This window comes from Scylla paramamosain, chromosome 2 (assembly GCF_035594125.1).
Source record: "Scylla paramamosain isolate STU-SP2022 chromosome 2, ASM3559412v1, whole genome shotgun sequence".
NCBI lineage: Eukaryota > Metazoa > Arthropoda > Malacostraca > Decapoda > Portunidae > Scylla > Scylla paramamosain.
The window spans coordinates 7762871-7778831 of NC_087152.1; the positions used below are offsets into that span (position 1 = coordinate 7762871).

A 15961-nucleotide genomic window follows, 5' to 3' on the forward strand; every position below is an offset into this window, starting at 1 on the left:
CATCATTCCTATCAGGACAGCTATGACTCGTTTCTCCACTGACTGATCTTGCCCTGTTTACTTTACCTTCGCAGTCGAAACCCAGCTCCACTTCATATTATATCGAGCTGGGTCTTGGGAATATCTTCAACCTGCTCACGGCCATCAACGCAGCCTGTAACTTCGTGCTGTACTGCGCCATGAGTGACAAGTACCGGCGAACCTTCCTCCGTACTTTCTGCTCCCGTTGGTATCGTCACCCCTCGCCTCTGCACTCCTGGATGGCCACCGCTTACAGCAACGTGGAGGACGGCAGCCCAAGGTTCTCGCGGGTCTCCTCCATGCGGATGTCACGAAGGTCATCGCACAGGTGAGAGAAAAACGTGAAGAAAAAAACACTGATGGAGGAAAAGGAGGGGAAGGTAATTCAGTTCACGTAATATATGTAGTTAAAGTTGAATGTTTACGTACTGTAGTGTATACATAGGGTCTATTAGAGTGTGGCAAGGTTAAAATTGAGTAAATATAACATGATATAGTGGTAGGGTACATAAGACATCTACTATAGCACATGCATAAGATCTTCTAAAGCATGACAAGTTTATGATAGTGTAAACGTACTACAGATATGGTAAGTAAGACATAATGAAAACAGTTATGTATGATACGCAGAAAGGCCAGATCTCGAGAAGAAAATAGATTGGAGGAAGAAGAGGAATAAGAGAAAAGGCAGAGAGATGAGATGAGGGAACGCAAGGATAATTAATGAAAGAGTGAGTGAGAAATGAGAAAACTGACGGACAGGAAAAGAAAAGATGAAAATAAAGGGTTTCGGAGAGAGAGAGAGAGAGAGAGAGAGAGAGAGAGAGAGAGAGAGAGAGAGAGAGAGAGAGAGAGAGAGAGAGAGAGAGAGATATGCCATAGTTTTCAAATGCATGCTAATTACGAGAATAAATAATTTTCAAAGTACTCCTAGACTTGACACTAAATATTTAAGCAACTAAATTCCTTCAGGAGTTCTAGTAGCGCACAGAGGAGCAATAAAAATTATATGCTAAGTAGCTGTACAATACAAAGCCCTGCGAGGAGGGGAAGGTTGCTAGCATCCCGACAGTACGAGAGCGCTCTTAGGAGGGCAGCCCGAGACTAAGGAGCTGTGCCTCGTTAGGACAGGATTATGTATACTGGCGAGGCCTTGCGAACCGCTGCCGCCCAGGTGTCGCTAGTCCCAAGCCTTATTTACATTTATATTGCCTTTAATTTGAATTCTTACTTAATGAAACATGTTATTCCTTCTGTTTACCAAAAATTTTATCTACATTTTCAGTGGTGTCCGTAATGCGTACTTGATTGTCCTCATGTCACAGTCGTTTCTTTTTCCCTACGTGTCCATGTCTTGTGGCCTTCCCTCGTGCCCTAGAGGCGCTTCCTTCACCTGCTCCTTAGGCATTACTAACCAATTAACATGGCCAGCTACTGAACTACTAACCATGAGTGGAAAGATGCATCATGAGTGAAACGGGAACTAATGAAAATGTTCAAGTGCACGAGACGAGTGTACGCTGCTTCTGAAACTAACTAGATCATGCATAACAGTTATTAATGGTTAGCTTTGTCGCTGCTTCCTCTCACTCGCTCCGCCCCGGTTTCCTCTGCCCATTAGGGAGAAAACAGCATATTAATTCTCAGAGACCACCTGGGCCACGAGTCAGCGGGGGAGTCAGTCCATATATTTCCTGTTACTAAATAGACCAAGTGGCAGAGATGCTAAGAAGTCTTTACATATCAATATTTTTGGCCTCATATCCCGGGGTACCCAGCTTTATTTGTGTTGTACCGTAAAAAATAAGCACGTTTTCTATTACTGGATTGAAGGAAAATAGCTCTTACATCTATACGAGAAACTAAAGCACCTGTCTAGACTGAGGTGGATTTCGGGCTTCACAACATCAAAAGGGCGCTATTAAGGTGAAGAATTAGTCCAGGTGTTGAGTTGAGTACCCGGTGGCCGCTACCCTCCCTTGAGTTTCAAAGACCTCAGCGTAACCCCCAGGTGGTCCCACTAGTGTTATAATAAGTGACGGTGGTTCACATAACACAGACACTCCAAGCTTTTCCCTGCGATCTGAAATAACCTCTAATGAACCGACACATCAGTAACCCTCGCTGACCCCTCCCACTTGTGGTCCTGTACAGGAGTAGTGGGTCAGGAAGCCCCAGGGGAAGTCCTACCCAGGGTCGCTTTGTGGGCGGGTCTGTGCGGCAGGGGCACTATCTCACTGTGCCAGCCCACCCCGCTCATGCCGCCCACGATGACCCTGCCCAAGCTTTCTTACGCAAGGTGTGTTAACGGGTGTCTGTCTGTCACTGTCTGTCTACCAGCGTCGTTCACGTGTGTCTGTTTGTCTGCTCCAGTCACTGTTGCCTGCTTGCAGAAGTCCATAATCCTCGCCTGTCTCCCTGCTGGCCTGCACGAGTTCCTGCAATTTATCTTCCCTGTCCCTGTTGTCCGCTATCTGCCCCAGCCCCTGTTGCCTGCCTAGCTCAGTCCCTGCTGTTTATCCGTCTCCTCGGATCACCACAGTTGCCTGCCTGATTCTGTCCCTTCCGCCTGCCTCCTGCCTGCTTGTTTGCCTGCCTGCCTCCAACAGTTCATACTGCTTGCCCACCCACCTCCACGCTACTGTCTGCCCGCCTGCTTCATTGTCTGCTCCCCGGCTGGCTTGCCCGTCTCCTCCCTAGTAATCTGGGTCACCTTGTGCTATATCCATTTGTTTCACTCACTGCAATCATTCGCCTCTCTTATTCACAACACTTTGTCTATCTGTCCTTAATCTCCACAGACTCTCTCTCTCTCTCTCTCTCTCTCTCTCTCTCTCTCTCTCTCTCTCTCTCTCTCTCTCTCTCTCTCTCTCTCTCTCTCTCTCTCTCTCTCTGTGTGTGTGTGTGTGTGTGTGTGTGTGTGTTTTGTCATTTCATCTATCTCTCTCTCTCTTTCTCTGTCTATCTGTCTATCTATCTACCGATCTCACTTTAACACCAATACATCTTTAACTGCTCCCAATCTCTATTCCTGTAAAATACCTCCATTCCCCTCTTAGCTTATCTTCTGATATTTCGGTTTCATGGCTCTGAAATAATAAAGGTGTGTGTGTGTGTATTTGCTTCACCCGTTCACGGTATTCATGCTTCTCTTGCGTTTTCTCTTCTCCTACTGTTTGTTTATCCATTACGCCTTCTGTCCGTCAGTTATTTTGTCTGTCTGTCTGTTTGTTTGTCTGTCTATCCGTCCGTTCGTCCGTTTATGTCTCTTTGTGTATCGTTTGCATGGTATTTCATTTAGCTGTTGTTAGATTAGTGATTTGTATACACTTTTCCTCTCTCTCTCTCTCTCTCTCTCTCTCTCTCTCTCTCTCTCTCTCTCTCTCTCTCTCTCTCTCTCTCTCTCTCATATTTTTTCTCATTTTATTTCAGTTGTGCTTCTCGATTTGTTTCTAGTCTTTTCTTCTTGTTTTTGCTCTTCCTCTTTCTCTTGATGATGATGTTGTTGTTGTTGTTGTTGTTGTTGTTGTTGTTGTTGTTGTTGTATCTCTGTTCAGTGTGTCATTTTTTATTTGTGTATATGTGTGCCCTTCATTTCCTTCCAAATCTCCCTTATTTACTTTATATGGCTTTTTATGTGTAATTCTTGTGCTTTGTCAGCAACTGTTATCCTTGACCCTTATATCGTATCTATAGTGATTTGCCATCGTCTCTCTCTCTCTCTCTCTCTCTCTCTCTCTCTCTCTCTCTCTCTCTCTCTCTCTCTCTCTCTCTCTGTTTTACGTGTTATTTTCAAGGATTTTTGTTTGCTCTATTTCCATAAATGTTTGATACACATTTTTACATTCCCTTTTTATAATCCGATCCTCTTTTGGCCTGTCGTTCCCCTCTGCTTTCTTTCATATTTACATTTTGTATGTCTCCCATTTTCTTTCATATTTCCATTACATACATCACACACGTCCACTATGAAATTCTCTCTCTCTCTCTCTCTCTCTCTCTCTCTCTCTCTCTCTCTCTCTCTCTCTCTCTCTCTCTCTCTGGGCCAACCGTTAACGCGCTTCCATCCCAGGCACCACCGGGTCTCGTCGCCAGCCATCACGGCAACAATGGTGTAGCGCCGCGGCCTGCCAGCCCTCCCAGTCCCGTGCACATGAGCCCCGCCGCCTCTGCCGCCGCACTCCTCAACGGCCAGCCAGGCTCTTCTCGCTCAGAGGCGGCCACCGGAGCCTCACCCAGGAGAGGCCCCCGCAGCCTCGCCCACCGCCTGGCTGCTCTTCTGCCCATCAGCCGCGCCCCCAGGACTCAGCTCGCTGGCCGCCACATCGTTATTACCTGCCAGCAACCTTCCCTCGATGACCAGACGGCGCTTTGAGGAGTTTGATGAGTGAGAGGAGTAAAAGGAGCCTCCTGCCACAGAGCAAGGCTGAAAAATTGACGCTTGGGATCAAGAGTAATGTGTTTGGCTTTACTCGCCAGGGACAGAACATCAAGAAGTGATAGTTTATATAATTTAGAAAGGAAGAATCTCATAGTGTTCGAATATGAAAAAAAAAAAAAAAGTTATTGAAATCCTTCCTGAGTATGGGATAGAGAAGCAGCTAAGGAAGAGTAATGTCCCGAATAAAGTACTCCGAGCATTACGTGACTAAAGATAAAACTCTTTATGACCGCTTCGCTGCTTTGTGTTTTGCCTTGTACTGTGTCATTAATTCCTTTATTTCTTATCGCGATTGAATTTGAAATGACAGACAAGGAGCCGTGTAGGGTGGAAGTGTTTGATGATTGATCAGTCTACGGTCAATACCATGGCGTGTGACAGCAGGCCCTAGTGACCTCCCCGAACAATAGCAATGGACGTCACGGCGGGGTTTATGAAAGAAGGCGTTATCATGTACTGCAAATAGAGAAAACACTGGCAAAGATTAAGATGGAACGAAAAAAACAGAATCCACACTACAGTCATGGATAAGAAAATGTTTAATGTTGACATTATTAAGGCGTGTTTGTCTTATGCTCCCCGTGATTTTACCAGTGAAGGCATTGTAAGGAGGCCATCACTGATTGACTGAATTTCATTCACTGATACAATGGCAAGACTGAAGGCAATTAAGGGAGGAAGGGCCAGATTTAATCTTGCCAATAATGATGCAATACTTGTAGATGTATAAGATTTGAATATGTTCTCCGTTCCAACAATAATGGAAAGACATGAAAATAAGTGTTTTTTTTTTCCAAAAACTGTAAATGGAACTGTTAACGCTTTCAGCAATATCACTAAACGTGGTGCCACAAGACGTATCCATATGAAAGGAATACAAAGAACTTTGAAGGGAATGAAATGATAATAAAATATTGCATCATGAAATATAACAGAGCATTTTCAGCAGTATTTTTAGTGTTAGAAACGTTACCTGAAGGGATCGACAATATGCATGTATTCCTTGTAGTCGTATTCTTCATAGGTATTACTAATTGTGATCATGGCACATAGGAAAGCTACTGTACTTCACTCCATGGCAATCGTTACCCCTAAGGCTTTAATCGTAAGATATGTGTGCATGTGCAAGTATAATACTCATTGTGCCTGTGTGTGTGTGTGTGTGTGTGTGTGTGTGTGTGTGTGTGTGTGTGTGTGTGTGTGTGTGTGTGTGTGTGTGTGTGTGTGTGTGTGTGTGTGTGTGTGTGTGTGTGTGTGTGTGTGTGTGTGTGTGTGTGTGTGTGTGTGTGTGTGTGTGTGTGTGTGTGTGTGTGTGTGTGTGTGTATATATATATATATATATGTGTGTATATATATATATATATATATATATATATATATATATATATATATATATATATATATATATATATATATATATATATATATATATATATATATATACACACACACACACACACACTCACGCAGACAACGGTCATTTCAGTCTCATGAAGTCTACAATGTACATATATTTTTCATACATTTAGTAGTGCATCAAGGTGAAGGAAATAGCAAGTGACAGCAAGACTGTCTGACTGAAGACAAGTGGAACGACTGAGATGACAATATTGACGAAGCGAAAAAAAATGTTTTCTTTGAAATGAAAATTACAAATTGACATGTTTTCATTACCAGAGAAGAGTTAGGGATCTTTATTTTAGACTTTTAAGATAGGGATTCATCGGACGTGTATCAAGCAACATGTGCCAAATAGGAAGGATCTGAACAAAGAGATTTCAAGGGTTTCGACATTAGAAGTGTAAGAAAAAAATAAACACAGACTAGATGTATGAGTACAACCTGCCGAAGAAAAAAAGGTGCAGTGACGTGGGAATCAGGTGTACCATCGCTCATACTCACTAATGTCAAGGACAACTGTCAAGCTCAAACCTGCTAATTATCGTCAAATTAATTAGCTCTTTGAGTGACGGCTCCTTACGACACAGGCTCAGCACAGGTCGGACACCGCGTCGCTGTGATCGTGTACCTACCGTCACTTGGCGCTCGACGGGGCGTGACACTCCACTGCGCCGCACGGTAATGGAAGGCAGGAGGCGTGAATGTTCGCATGTCCAGGGTGACTCAGACTCCAGCTTTTAAGGGGGAAGGGTGACGGCTGAATATCGTAGTGAAATGTACGTCTTTTATGGACACTCTCTCCCTCTCATTACACTTCTCTTCCTTCTCTTCTGTTCTCTGTTCTCTTCTGTTCCTTGTGGATGTTTACCCGCTAAGGTTTTAATGACTGCACTGTGCTGCTGATGCTTAGTACAAATATCAGTGTTCTTCTCCAGATTCTTTTTTTTTTTTATGGTTGGTCTACATAGAAATTTTATACATCAGATGTCAGATATTGTTATATTATTATTATTATTATTATTATTATTATTATTATTATTATTATTATTATTATTATTATTATTATTATTATTACTATTATCATTATTCATGTTACTATTTTTCATCGTCATCATCTTCATTGTATATTTCCATGCGTAACACACCACGTTTATTTAGCAAACAACTCCTGCATCATATTTTCTTGATTATGTTCTCTCTCTCTCTCTCTCTCTCTCTCTCTCTCTCTCTCTCTCTCTCTCTCTCTCTCTCTCTCTCTCTCTCTCTCTCTCTCTCTCTCTTATTTCCTTCTAATGCAGTTTCATACATAATAAGACGCAAACAGAATAGCGGCGAGGAATACGAATTATCCTCAGTTTTTTATGTATATACCCCAAGGAAAGGGAAATATATGGAAGATCAGATGCATTGCAGTGTGAATATTCATTATCAAGTTGAGATAGAACATTTGCATATCAAACGTGCAATAAAGTGATGTATTATACTAGTAGGTGTTTCTCTCTCTCTCTCTCTCTCTCTCTCTCTCTCTCTCTCTCTCTCTCTCTCTCTCTCTCTCTCTCTCTCTCTCTCTCTCTCTCTCTCTCTCTCTCTCTCTCTCATTATTTCAGACTGGATAACTAATGAATCGTGTATTTGTGTGTTAATTTGTAAACTCATTATCTTCCCAATCTAAATTCACTTTTCCCCTCCTCTCTCCTCTTGAATTACTTTGCACAGCCCTCCATGGAAGATTAAATAGGAACCCTGATTAATGATAGGGAAAAAAGAATAAATAGCACCTTAGTGAATATCGTGCAAGCCTTCGCATTAGTATACAACATTTAGCTTGGATAAAAAAAAGTCAATTCCACAGATGCTGCAGGTTCTTAGGATATTCTGGAGTGTCTTGGTTCTCTTAGGTTCGTGCGGTGGTGATTGTTAAAAAGACTTAAGAGCTCAAGCGAAGTGAATAGTGAGATCAAGGCGGAAAAATCTGGGTGATAGTAAGATATGAGAAAAAATAGTTTGTAATATCATGTATGAAAAAAATAAATAAAATAATAATAATAATAATAAAGTGGGGAAAGATATGAGAAGAAATAGGTGGCGTTCTGTATGAAGAATTTAAATAGGGAAGAAAAACAGTATCGATAACGCGTAAGATTTTACTGGAAAGCGGTGTAATGGTTGGTAGATAATAATTATGTCTATAAACGTTCGGATTTTAATAGGAGATAAATTAGTATGATGTCTGATATGTATCGTATTTTTTTAGTAGTTGTTTTACGTTGTTAGAATAATTCAATAAAACTCTCTCTCTCTCTCTCTCTCTCTCTCTCTCTCTCTCTCTCTCTCTCTCTCTCTCTCTCTCTCTCATCATTTTGCCCCACACTATTCACCGTCACCTTTGCTGGGCCTGGAGTCACCCCTCGTCGTCGCCACTCACTCACGCGTGCTGCGGAGAGTCAGTGTAGGTTAATGTTAAGGGAAGGGTGTCCTCGTGAGTTAAGTAGACAGACGCCACGCGCGGGCTCTCCGGGGCCTGGGTTGTGGTGTTGGTTATGGTGTGGCCTTCGGGACCCACAAACTGTTGATGTACATACGAGTATAATAGTATTCTTATCGTGCACATATATTATATTTTCCTCAAATAAACTGAAGCTCCACGGGAAATATTAAGATATACTCGTCATTGTTTGCTTATATGTGTTTGTTTTGAAAGCAAGTCAAATATTAAACTGTACATAATATCTTGGGTACTTTTCATTGTTTTCCATTTAGGATATAGGGGAATTTAGTACTTGTGTTTTGAATGCCGGTGTTTTTCTTCATATAAGTATATTGAACACACCTACTTATTACTATTTTTAGAGAGAACGTATTGGAATCATACATCTGTTTAATATAAAACTAAGAATTTATAATTTCATGCAATAACGATTCTTTGTGTGTGTGTGTGTGTGTGTGTGTGTGTGTGTGCAAATATACATATACATATATATCATATATATATATATATATATATATATATATATATATATATATATATATATATATATATATATATATATATATATATATATATATATATACAGTAAAATCCGTCTTATCTGGCATCAACGGGACCGCCGACATGCCGGATACTTGAATATTGCCGGATACTTGAATAGAAGTGAAATTATGTCCACAATCACCACCCTACGCCTCACGCATCTTACCATAACAAAGATCAGCTGATCTTAATCAGCAGCTGATCTGATCAGCTGCTTAAGTGTAAGCACAACACGCTTCCTCTTTTCTGCAACTTTAGGCATGATGAAGGCGTCAGGCGATAAACTGCACACGCGGGACTGAGTCACCGAGTAAACACAGTGTAGTGGGCCGCGGGTAGCGAGGAGCAGTGCGCTCTGGTGGCGAGGGGACAAAGTATGCCTCGCGCGGGGAATTTTAATCGATTTTATGAGTACACATCGATTTTTTATTGATTTTAAGGCTCGGGGAAAAAATGTGCCGGATACTTGAAGCTGCCGGATAGGATACTCGAATGCCGGATGAGAGGGATTTTACTGTATATATATATATATATATATATATATATATATATATATATATATATATATATATATATATATAGATATATATATACGAGTATATATATATATATATATATATATATATATATATATATATATATATATATAATATATATATATATATATATTATATATATATATATATATATATATATTTTTCCTGTGAAACTAGCTTTTTTTCAGGTTAATGTGCATTGTTTATGAATCATCTTTTATGTTATGTTAGGTTACGTTAGTACACAACATTCATGGTTTCAGCAGCTATTCGTGGATGAAACAAATGTATATCTCTTCTAGTTTCTCAAGAATTATTTTTTTTAATTACATCACTTCATAAATTTTACCAGTCGTGGGCTTCTAATTTCTCACCATTTGTTAGAAGATATGCATTTTCACTGAAACCAACACTGCATGCAGCATTTTAACGCAAGTGTTACATAATTTCATTTGTAATATAAAATGGAGACTAGATATTTTAAGCTGTTTTTTTTTTTTTTTTTTTTTATGGAGTTAATTGTTTTGAGTCAGATTTGTATCAAATTTGACCAACGTTACACTACAGACTATGTACAGCATACGCGCAGAACATCATGTGTAGACTTGTTGTTATTGTGTAATAGGCCTTTTGGTAAGTATTCACATCCTAGTAGACACAGACAGCATAACTAGAGATGATACTGGACACACACACACACACACACACACACACACACACTCACACACACACACACACACGGAAGATTAACATACTTTTGCTCACTGCTTACATTTATTTATTTCAGCATCCACCAGGGGGCCGGAGTTCAGGTGAGTCAACTCTTCACGGTGTCCGAATGAGACCGAGAGGACACTGTGCCTTGTTAGTAGTGTCTGCACCACCGTTTACAATTACGCCCCTTTGATGCTTTGGTGAATTTATGAGGTCGCCTTCACAAAGGAGACCCCTGCTGCTATATTCAGCCCTATAGGTAGCCAAAGGGAGGACGTGGGTGATTCTAAACAGCGTGAGTTGCTCTTGCGTTGATGAAGTCCTGGCGTTGGGTAGAGGACAATATTCTCAAACGTTTTCGCCGTCTATTTCTTATACTTTTAACAGACTAGTGGGAAATATTGAGTTTTCTAGGATGCTTTCGTGATTTTTGTGGTAGTTTAACGAAATTTTTACACCAATTAAAAAATCACTCTTGTGAACACAGATTATCATGTCTGTGACCTCTGAAAAAATAGTCTTGATGAACGAACAAAGCGTTTAAGAAAATGACCCTGAGCTGTGCAATGTTGATTCAGACATCGGCTGTGCTTGCGTTAGTGGTCGTGGTGTGTCATCTATCGTAGTGCGCAGGATATGAACCAGCCTTTCTGTCATCTTGTCTACTTACTTTTAGCCAAATTAGTGGTTAAATCAAGGACCTGTGTGTGTGTGTGTGTGTGTGTGTGTGTGTGTGTGTGTGTGTGTGTGTTTTTGGTTAGGTTTAGTTGGTGTACTACAAGATTCTCAGCGTCAGTGGCAATTGTCGTGTAATTAAATGATGCGGGGGTGTGAGTTGGTGAGTGTTCTGGCGCATACATACAACTACAAATACTTAAAGACATCCAACCCACATGGTAGTAAAAGTACCCTTAACTCGTAACACCTTAATCCGAAAACAATGCCGCCGCTATTCAAAATATTTCTGTCGCATTAAAGCTTGCTCTGTTTTCATGGACTTAACTTTAGGACACTTCTCTAATTTTGAATAATCTTTTCGTCTCTACTCTCTGGAGACAAGCATCTTCAATGGGCCTTTTTTTTCTGCCTTTTCGTGACCCATAGACAACGCTCCTCTTACATAAAAAATACGAAAATTAGGACATAGGTTGTGCGTGCAGGACATTCACTCAGGCGTATGACTCCTCGGCCACTTGGTTGTAAGAGGGCGGGGGGGAACTGGCTCGTTCAGCTCCCTGACTGGCTGGTGACGTTGCTGAAGTGGACGGTTGGTGGTTAGGTAAAGCTGGAGGGGGACACGTGGAGCCCGGCTGGTTGTTTGCATGCCAGGCGCCCTCTCCCCACCGCGGCAGGTACAGCACGAAGGGCGCCTCTCTCTTCTTCGACTGTGGCAAAGAAAAAGATAGTTTAGCAATGGACTATGAGAGAGAGAGAGAGAGAGAGAGAGAGAGAGAGCAGCAGCAGCAGCAGACTCGTATATTAACACCAGTGATGGTGGTGGCAGGGATGTAGGTGGCAATGGTAGTAGTAGTAGTAGTAGTAGTAGTAGTAGTAGTAGTAGTAGTATAGGAGGAGGAGTAGCAGTAGTAATGGCAACAGCAATAATAGTAGTATGCTGGGATTTTTTTTTTTTTTACATTGTATTATCTCTTTCTTACAATAAACAACGTACTTCTTTACTTGGTTTATATGCTTTTGATCACAACATGGCTAATGAATTACGTAGCTCTTAATCATCAATTTTCGAAACAAACTTTAACGCAAGAGAACAAATCTACAATGTCAATCGCTTCACAGTCTGCAATGCATGGGGGAAAAAATGACGCTCTGTGTTCAATTTTCGCAGTGAATGAATGCGCATACATTGTGTTCCTTTATGATGGAGGGATGAATGCCTCGTCTGTCATAAATGCATTTCGGGCTTAAAGCTAAAAAGAACACCATTCCTTTTTTTTTTTTTATCATTATATGTATGTGCATGCTTTCCATTTTGTCTCGTTGCTATTGAACGGGCAAAAGAAATTAAAAGAACCTGGAAATTTTAGCATTAAGATCTGCATGTTATCTCAGCCGTTTTAGTTTTAGACAGAAAGGCAAACACACACACACACACACACACACACACACACACACACACACACACACACACACACACACACACACACACACACACACACACACACACACACAGACACACACACACACATACAAAGAAAAATATAGATAAACAGGTAGGCTGGGATAATGAGTCTGCTAAATATGCCACAACTTTTCTTAGCGCAAAGGTCACAGGAGATCAAGGAAATGCAGTAAAGAACAGATTAAGGGAAGCTGTATTTTTCTTTCTTTTTTTTTTCACAAGGGGCTTAAGCTTGTTCGGTGAAGAGAAGGGAAAGGGGCGATGAATCAGCTAACCTTAGGGGGGCAAGCGGCGCGTGCGGAGAGGGCGGCGGCGAGGAGACAGACAACAGCTGCAGCCAGACTCGGGAGGCACGCCACCAGTCCCACGACCTCCACCACATACAGCCTCACCACTGCAAGCACCGCCACATGTCAGTTCTTAACCTTCCTCACTTTCGCTCCTCCCGTTACTTTCATTTATCATCATTTTAGCAACTATTTCATGTCACATACTATTACTACTTCTACTACTACGACTACTACTACTACTACTACTACTACTACTACTGTTGTTGCTACACCTCCTCCTCCTCCTCCTCCTCCTCCTCCTCCTCCTACTACTACTACTACTACTACTACTACTACTACTACTATTACTACAACTACTATTGCTACTACTACTACTGCTACTACTACTACTACTACTACTACTACTGTCGTCGTTGATAAGTAGTGGTAGCAGTTGTTGAACTAGTAGCAGTCGTAGTAGTAGAAGTAGTGGTAGCACCAGCAGCACCAGCAGCAGTAGCATTGGTAGTAGCAGCAGTGGTAGCATGTATACGTACCTGAGGCGTGGTCTGGGCGGTGGAAGGCCGAGACACAGGCGAGGATGAGGTGGCCGGAGAAGAGATAGGCTGCCGCCGCCACACACACGAGGCACACCACGCCGGACACCCAGGCGTGCCCCACCAGCCTGCGGGGGGCGGTGGACGTGTTAGGCACCTCAGTAATGGACGGTATGCACTCCACCACTCTCCCGCATCCATTTCCCGTCACCATTTGGGATAATATTATTGAAATAACATTAGCGTTTTCATCCATTATGTTAGGTTAGGTGTTAATGAATTCAGTTTGTTATTTTAATTGTTAATTCCTTCATTGTGTAGATTACGATTAAATAAAACATCATAATTTTGCCTAGTGATAAATAATGTCTCGAAATTAATAGACGGGCTATTTCCATAAAATTCCCCATTTCTGTTTTCTTTCCCAAATGACCTCTGTAGTCTGGCACTTACCCATGCCTTTTTTTTTTTTTTGCATTTAAATCAGTCCAGCATCCAAAGCATCGTCTATAAGCGTCCATCGGCTTTTGTTACGATTAAACTTTTGGTTTCCTCTGAATTTTTTTTTTTTTTTTTTAGTTTTTAATGCACTTGTTTATCATAAGTAGAAAGAATTGTCATAAAATGTATGAGAGAAAAGAGATGAGGGCACTTACAAGGCGTGTGAGGAGCGGGCGCGGAGACCCAACACAGCCTGCACCAGCACCAGTACGCCCACCCACACCCCACCCATCACCACCACGGGGCGACACAGGCACGCCGCCACCACCACCTGGGAGCCGCCCGCATCACCCCGGCGGATGACGTCAGGGAAAGAAAGGGATAAAGATTAGGAAGCTTTGAGTGTGTTGATCCTCCAAAGTGAGGTAAACGCTTCTTTCCCTCTGATGTAGGAGCGAAAGGTTATCTTCACTCACCTGACAGAAGAATATTACTCCTGCCAGCACCAGGTTAACCTTTGCCAGCACACGGAGGGTCTTGCTGGGCTGTGTCGCGTTCCCCTCCCCGCCTTCCACCACTCTCAGTTGGCGAGGTGGAAGAGGGGGGTGGCAGTGGCGCTCCTGGACCTTCGCTGCATCCCGCCTCCTCGCCTGGTGCAATAGCATTAGTGTTATTGTACATCTTTTACTTAGAAGGCTAGATATAAAAGCTAGTTGGTCACCATTACTTAGAATGCTAGATATAAAAGCTAGTTGTACGAACTGCTGCTCTCCGACTTGGATGCTTATCTACAAAAAATCAGACAAGCATTAAGTAAGGAGTCTAGAGTATTTTCTCTAGACTTCTTGGCATAAGTCACTCATCGTTTACGTCCAGTCATAGTAACACATAGATGGCGCTACGATTAAGTCTCACAGCCACACTGGGACTTTGCCGCTCGTGCACTGATTCACCTATATCTGGTTTTCGAATAGGTGATGACCTTACTTGAATTAATGGTTTGTAGACACTGGATAGATTCAGATTTTGAAAGTATTGGCATTTCTATAAAGAAGAGCTAACAATGTGTTCTGTTTTTATTAAAGTAAATAATGTGCTGTGTCCTTGAGATTCACAATGAAGGGGTGGAGAGACAGCAGCCCAACATAAAGAAGGCCAGTCCATCATATTCTGTGCAGTCAGTATGATCGCAGTTTCAGAGAGAAGGGCACTATGTATATCATGTTACTTCTCTCACATCTCTGAAGCGTTACTCAAGAGTTCACTGTGTAAGCAGCCTCGATAAAGCGGATATAACTGAATGGTTTGTGTCCGCTAACTTAGCCAGGATTCGGGTGCAGTCTGGTGCCACTGATGGATTCACAACTGGAAGCACTGCCGTTCGCTGGACTGTTTTTGTCCAAGGAAGTGTTAAAGGCATCTTGGGCAACATTACTTGGGAAGACAGAGCACTACATAGCACTGACGCTAACTTAGACGAAGGCACAGCCGCCTACTTAGACGAAGGCACAGTGGCCAGAACCACTTACACAACCCTAGACAAGAGAAGTGATGTCACTGTACCTTTAGTTATGGCATCAGGCATCTTCTTGACCTGTGACATCTTGCGACGCCACGCACTTGCCGCGTACCGTAGGCCACACCTGTCTTAAGGATCACACCTGCCGGTCACACTTGTACTTTGCGTCAAACCACCGCCACCTGTGCTGAGGGAGGTCAAACTGAGGGGCGGGACACGGAACACGTCCGGATGTCCTATGTATTAATGGAGTCCGGATGTGGCGGCCCGCTTTCCGAGAGAGAGAGAGAGAGAGAGAGAGAGAGAGAGAGAGAGAGAGAGAGAGAGAGAGAGAGAGAGAGAGAGAGAGAGAGAGAGAGAGGAGAGAGAGATTTGTTGTTACTTGTGGGTTGTTTACTGTCTGGCTTTGCTGTGCATCTCTTTTGTGCAGCAGAGAGAAAAGTGGGTGGCGGAAAGAGAAAAGACAAGGAAGGACTATAAGCGAGAGAGAGAGAGAGAGAGAGAGAGAGAGAGAGAGAGAGAGAGAGAGAGAGAGAGAAATTTTTGCCTGGGAGGGATTCACATACATAATGAAAGAGAGGAAGGAGAAGAGAGAAAGATGGCTAGGGTGGGGATGAAAATGTATCCTTCCCACCGTTCCCCCCCTCCCCACGCCTCCCAGTGACGCCATCGTAAAACAAGGGTCAGTCTTTGTGCCGGAAATTTCCCACCCCATCCCGCCCCAACAGCGCCTCCCTTCACCGCCCACCACACCCACTTCCACATCACCCCATCACCCTCACTCGCCACATTCACACCTCGCTCACCTTAGTAATCCTTAGATATTCACATCATATATTTCTTATTCTCTCAGTACGTATAGCGCTTCAAGATTAGCTTTTATTCATGTTC

At 42.5% G+C, this 15961-nt stretch overlaps 2 protein-coding genes across 4 annotated transcripts in view; one reads left to right on the forward strand and one right to left on the reverse strand.

Moving 5' to 3' along the window:
* The window catches only part of LOC135109491 (FMRFamide receptor-like), a 217823-nt gene extending 213240 nt beyond the window's left edge, over nucleotides 1–4583 (forward strand). For 2 of the 3 annotated variants that reach the window (XM_064020887.1, XM_064020879.1), the window contains 2 exons: nucleotides 75–349; nucleotides 4094–4583. In XM_064020887.1, coding sequence (XP_063876957.1) covers nucleotides 75–349; nucleotides 4094–4139 — 321 coding nt within the window. In that variant the 3' untranslated portion in view covers nucleotides 4140–4583. Of the gene's footprint in view, nucleotides 1–74; nucleotides 350–2175; nucleotides 2321–4093 lie in introns of all 3 variants that reach the window. The other variant, XM_064020872.1, reaches the window with a different exon arrangement.
* A 5610-nt stretch (nucleotides 4584–10193) lies between these two features.
* Nucleotides 10194–15275, reverse strand: LOC135109513 (uncharacterized). Its single transcript, XM_064020894.1, has 6 exons — nucleotides 15115–15275; nucleotides 14028–14201; nucleotides 13767–13882; nucleotides 13111–13238; nucleotides 12560–12678; nucleotides 10194–11529 (listed from the first exon to the last, which is right to left on the reverse strand). Exons 3-6 carry the CDS (start codon nucleotides 13841–13843, stop codon nucleotides 11314–11316), a joined length of 540 nt encoding a protein of 179 aa, XP_063876964.1. The 5' UTR covers nucleotides 13844–13882; nucleotides 14028–14201; nucleotides 15115–15275; the 3' UTR covers nucleotides 10194–11313.
* Nucleotides 15276–15961: the final 686 nt, after the last annotated feature.

Coding starts and splice junctions, on each gene's coding strand:
- LOC135109513 (XM_064020894.1), bottom strand. CDS start 13,843: ATGGGTGGGGTGTGGGTGGGCGTACTGGTGCTGGTGCAGGCTGTGTTG. Junction 13,239..13,766: donor GCCCGCTCCTCACACGCCTT/GTAAGTGCCCTC, acceptor CGCCCCCCGCAG/GCTGGTGGGGCACGCCTGGG. Junction 11,530..12,559: donor GCGCCGCTTGCCCCCCTAAG/GTTAGCTGATTC, acceptor TCTTTGCCACAG/TCGAAGAAGAGAGAGGCGCC.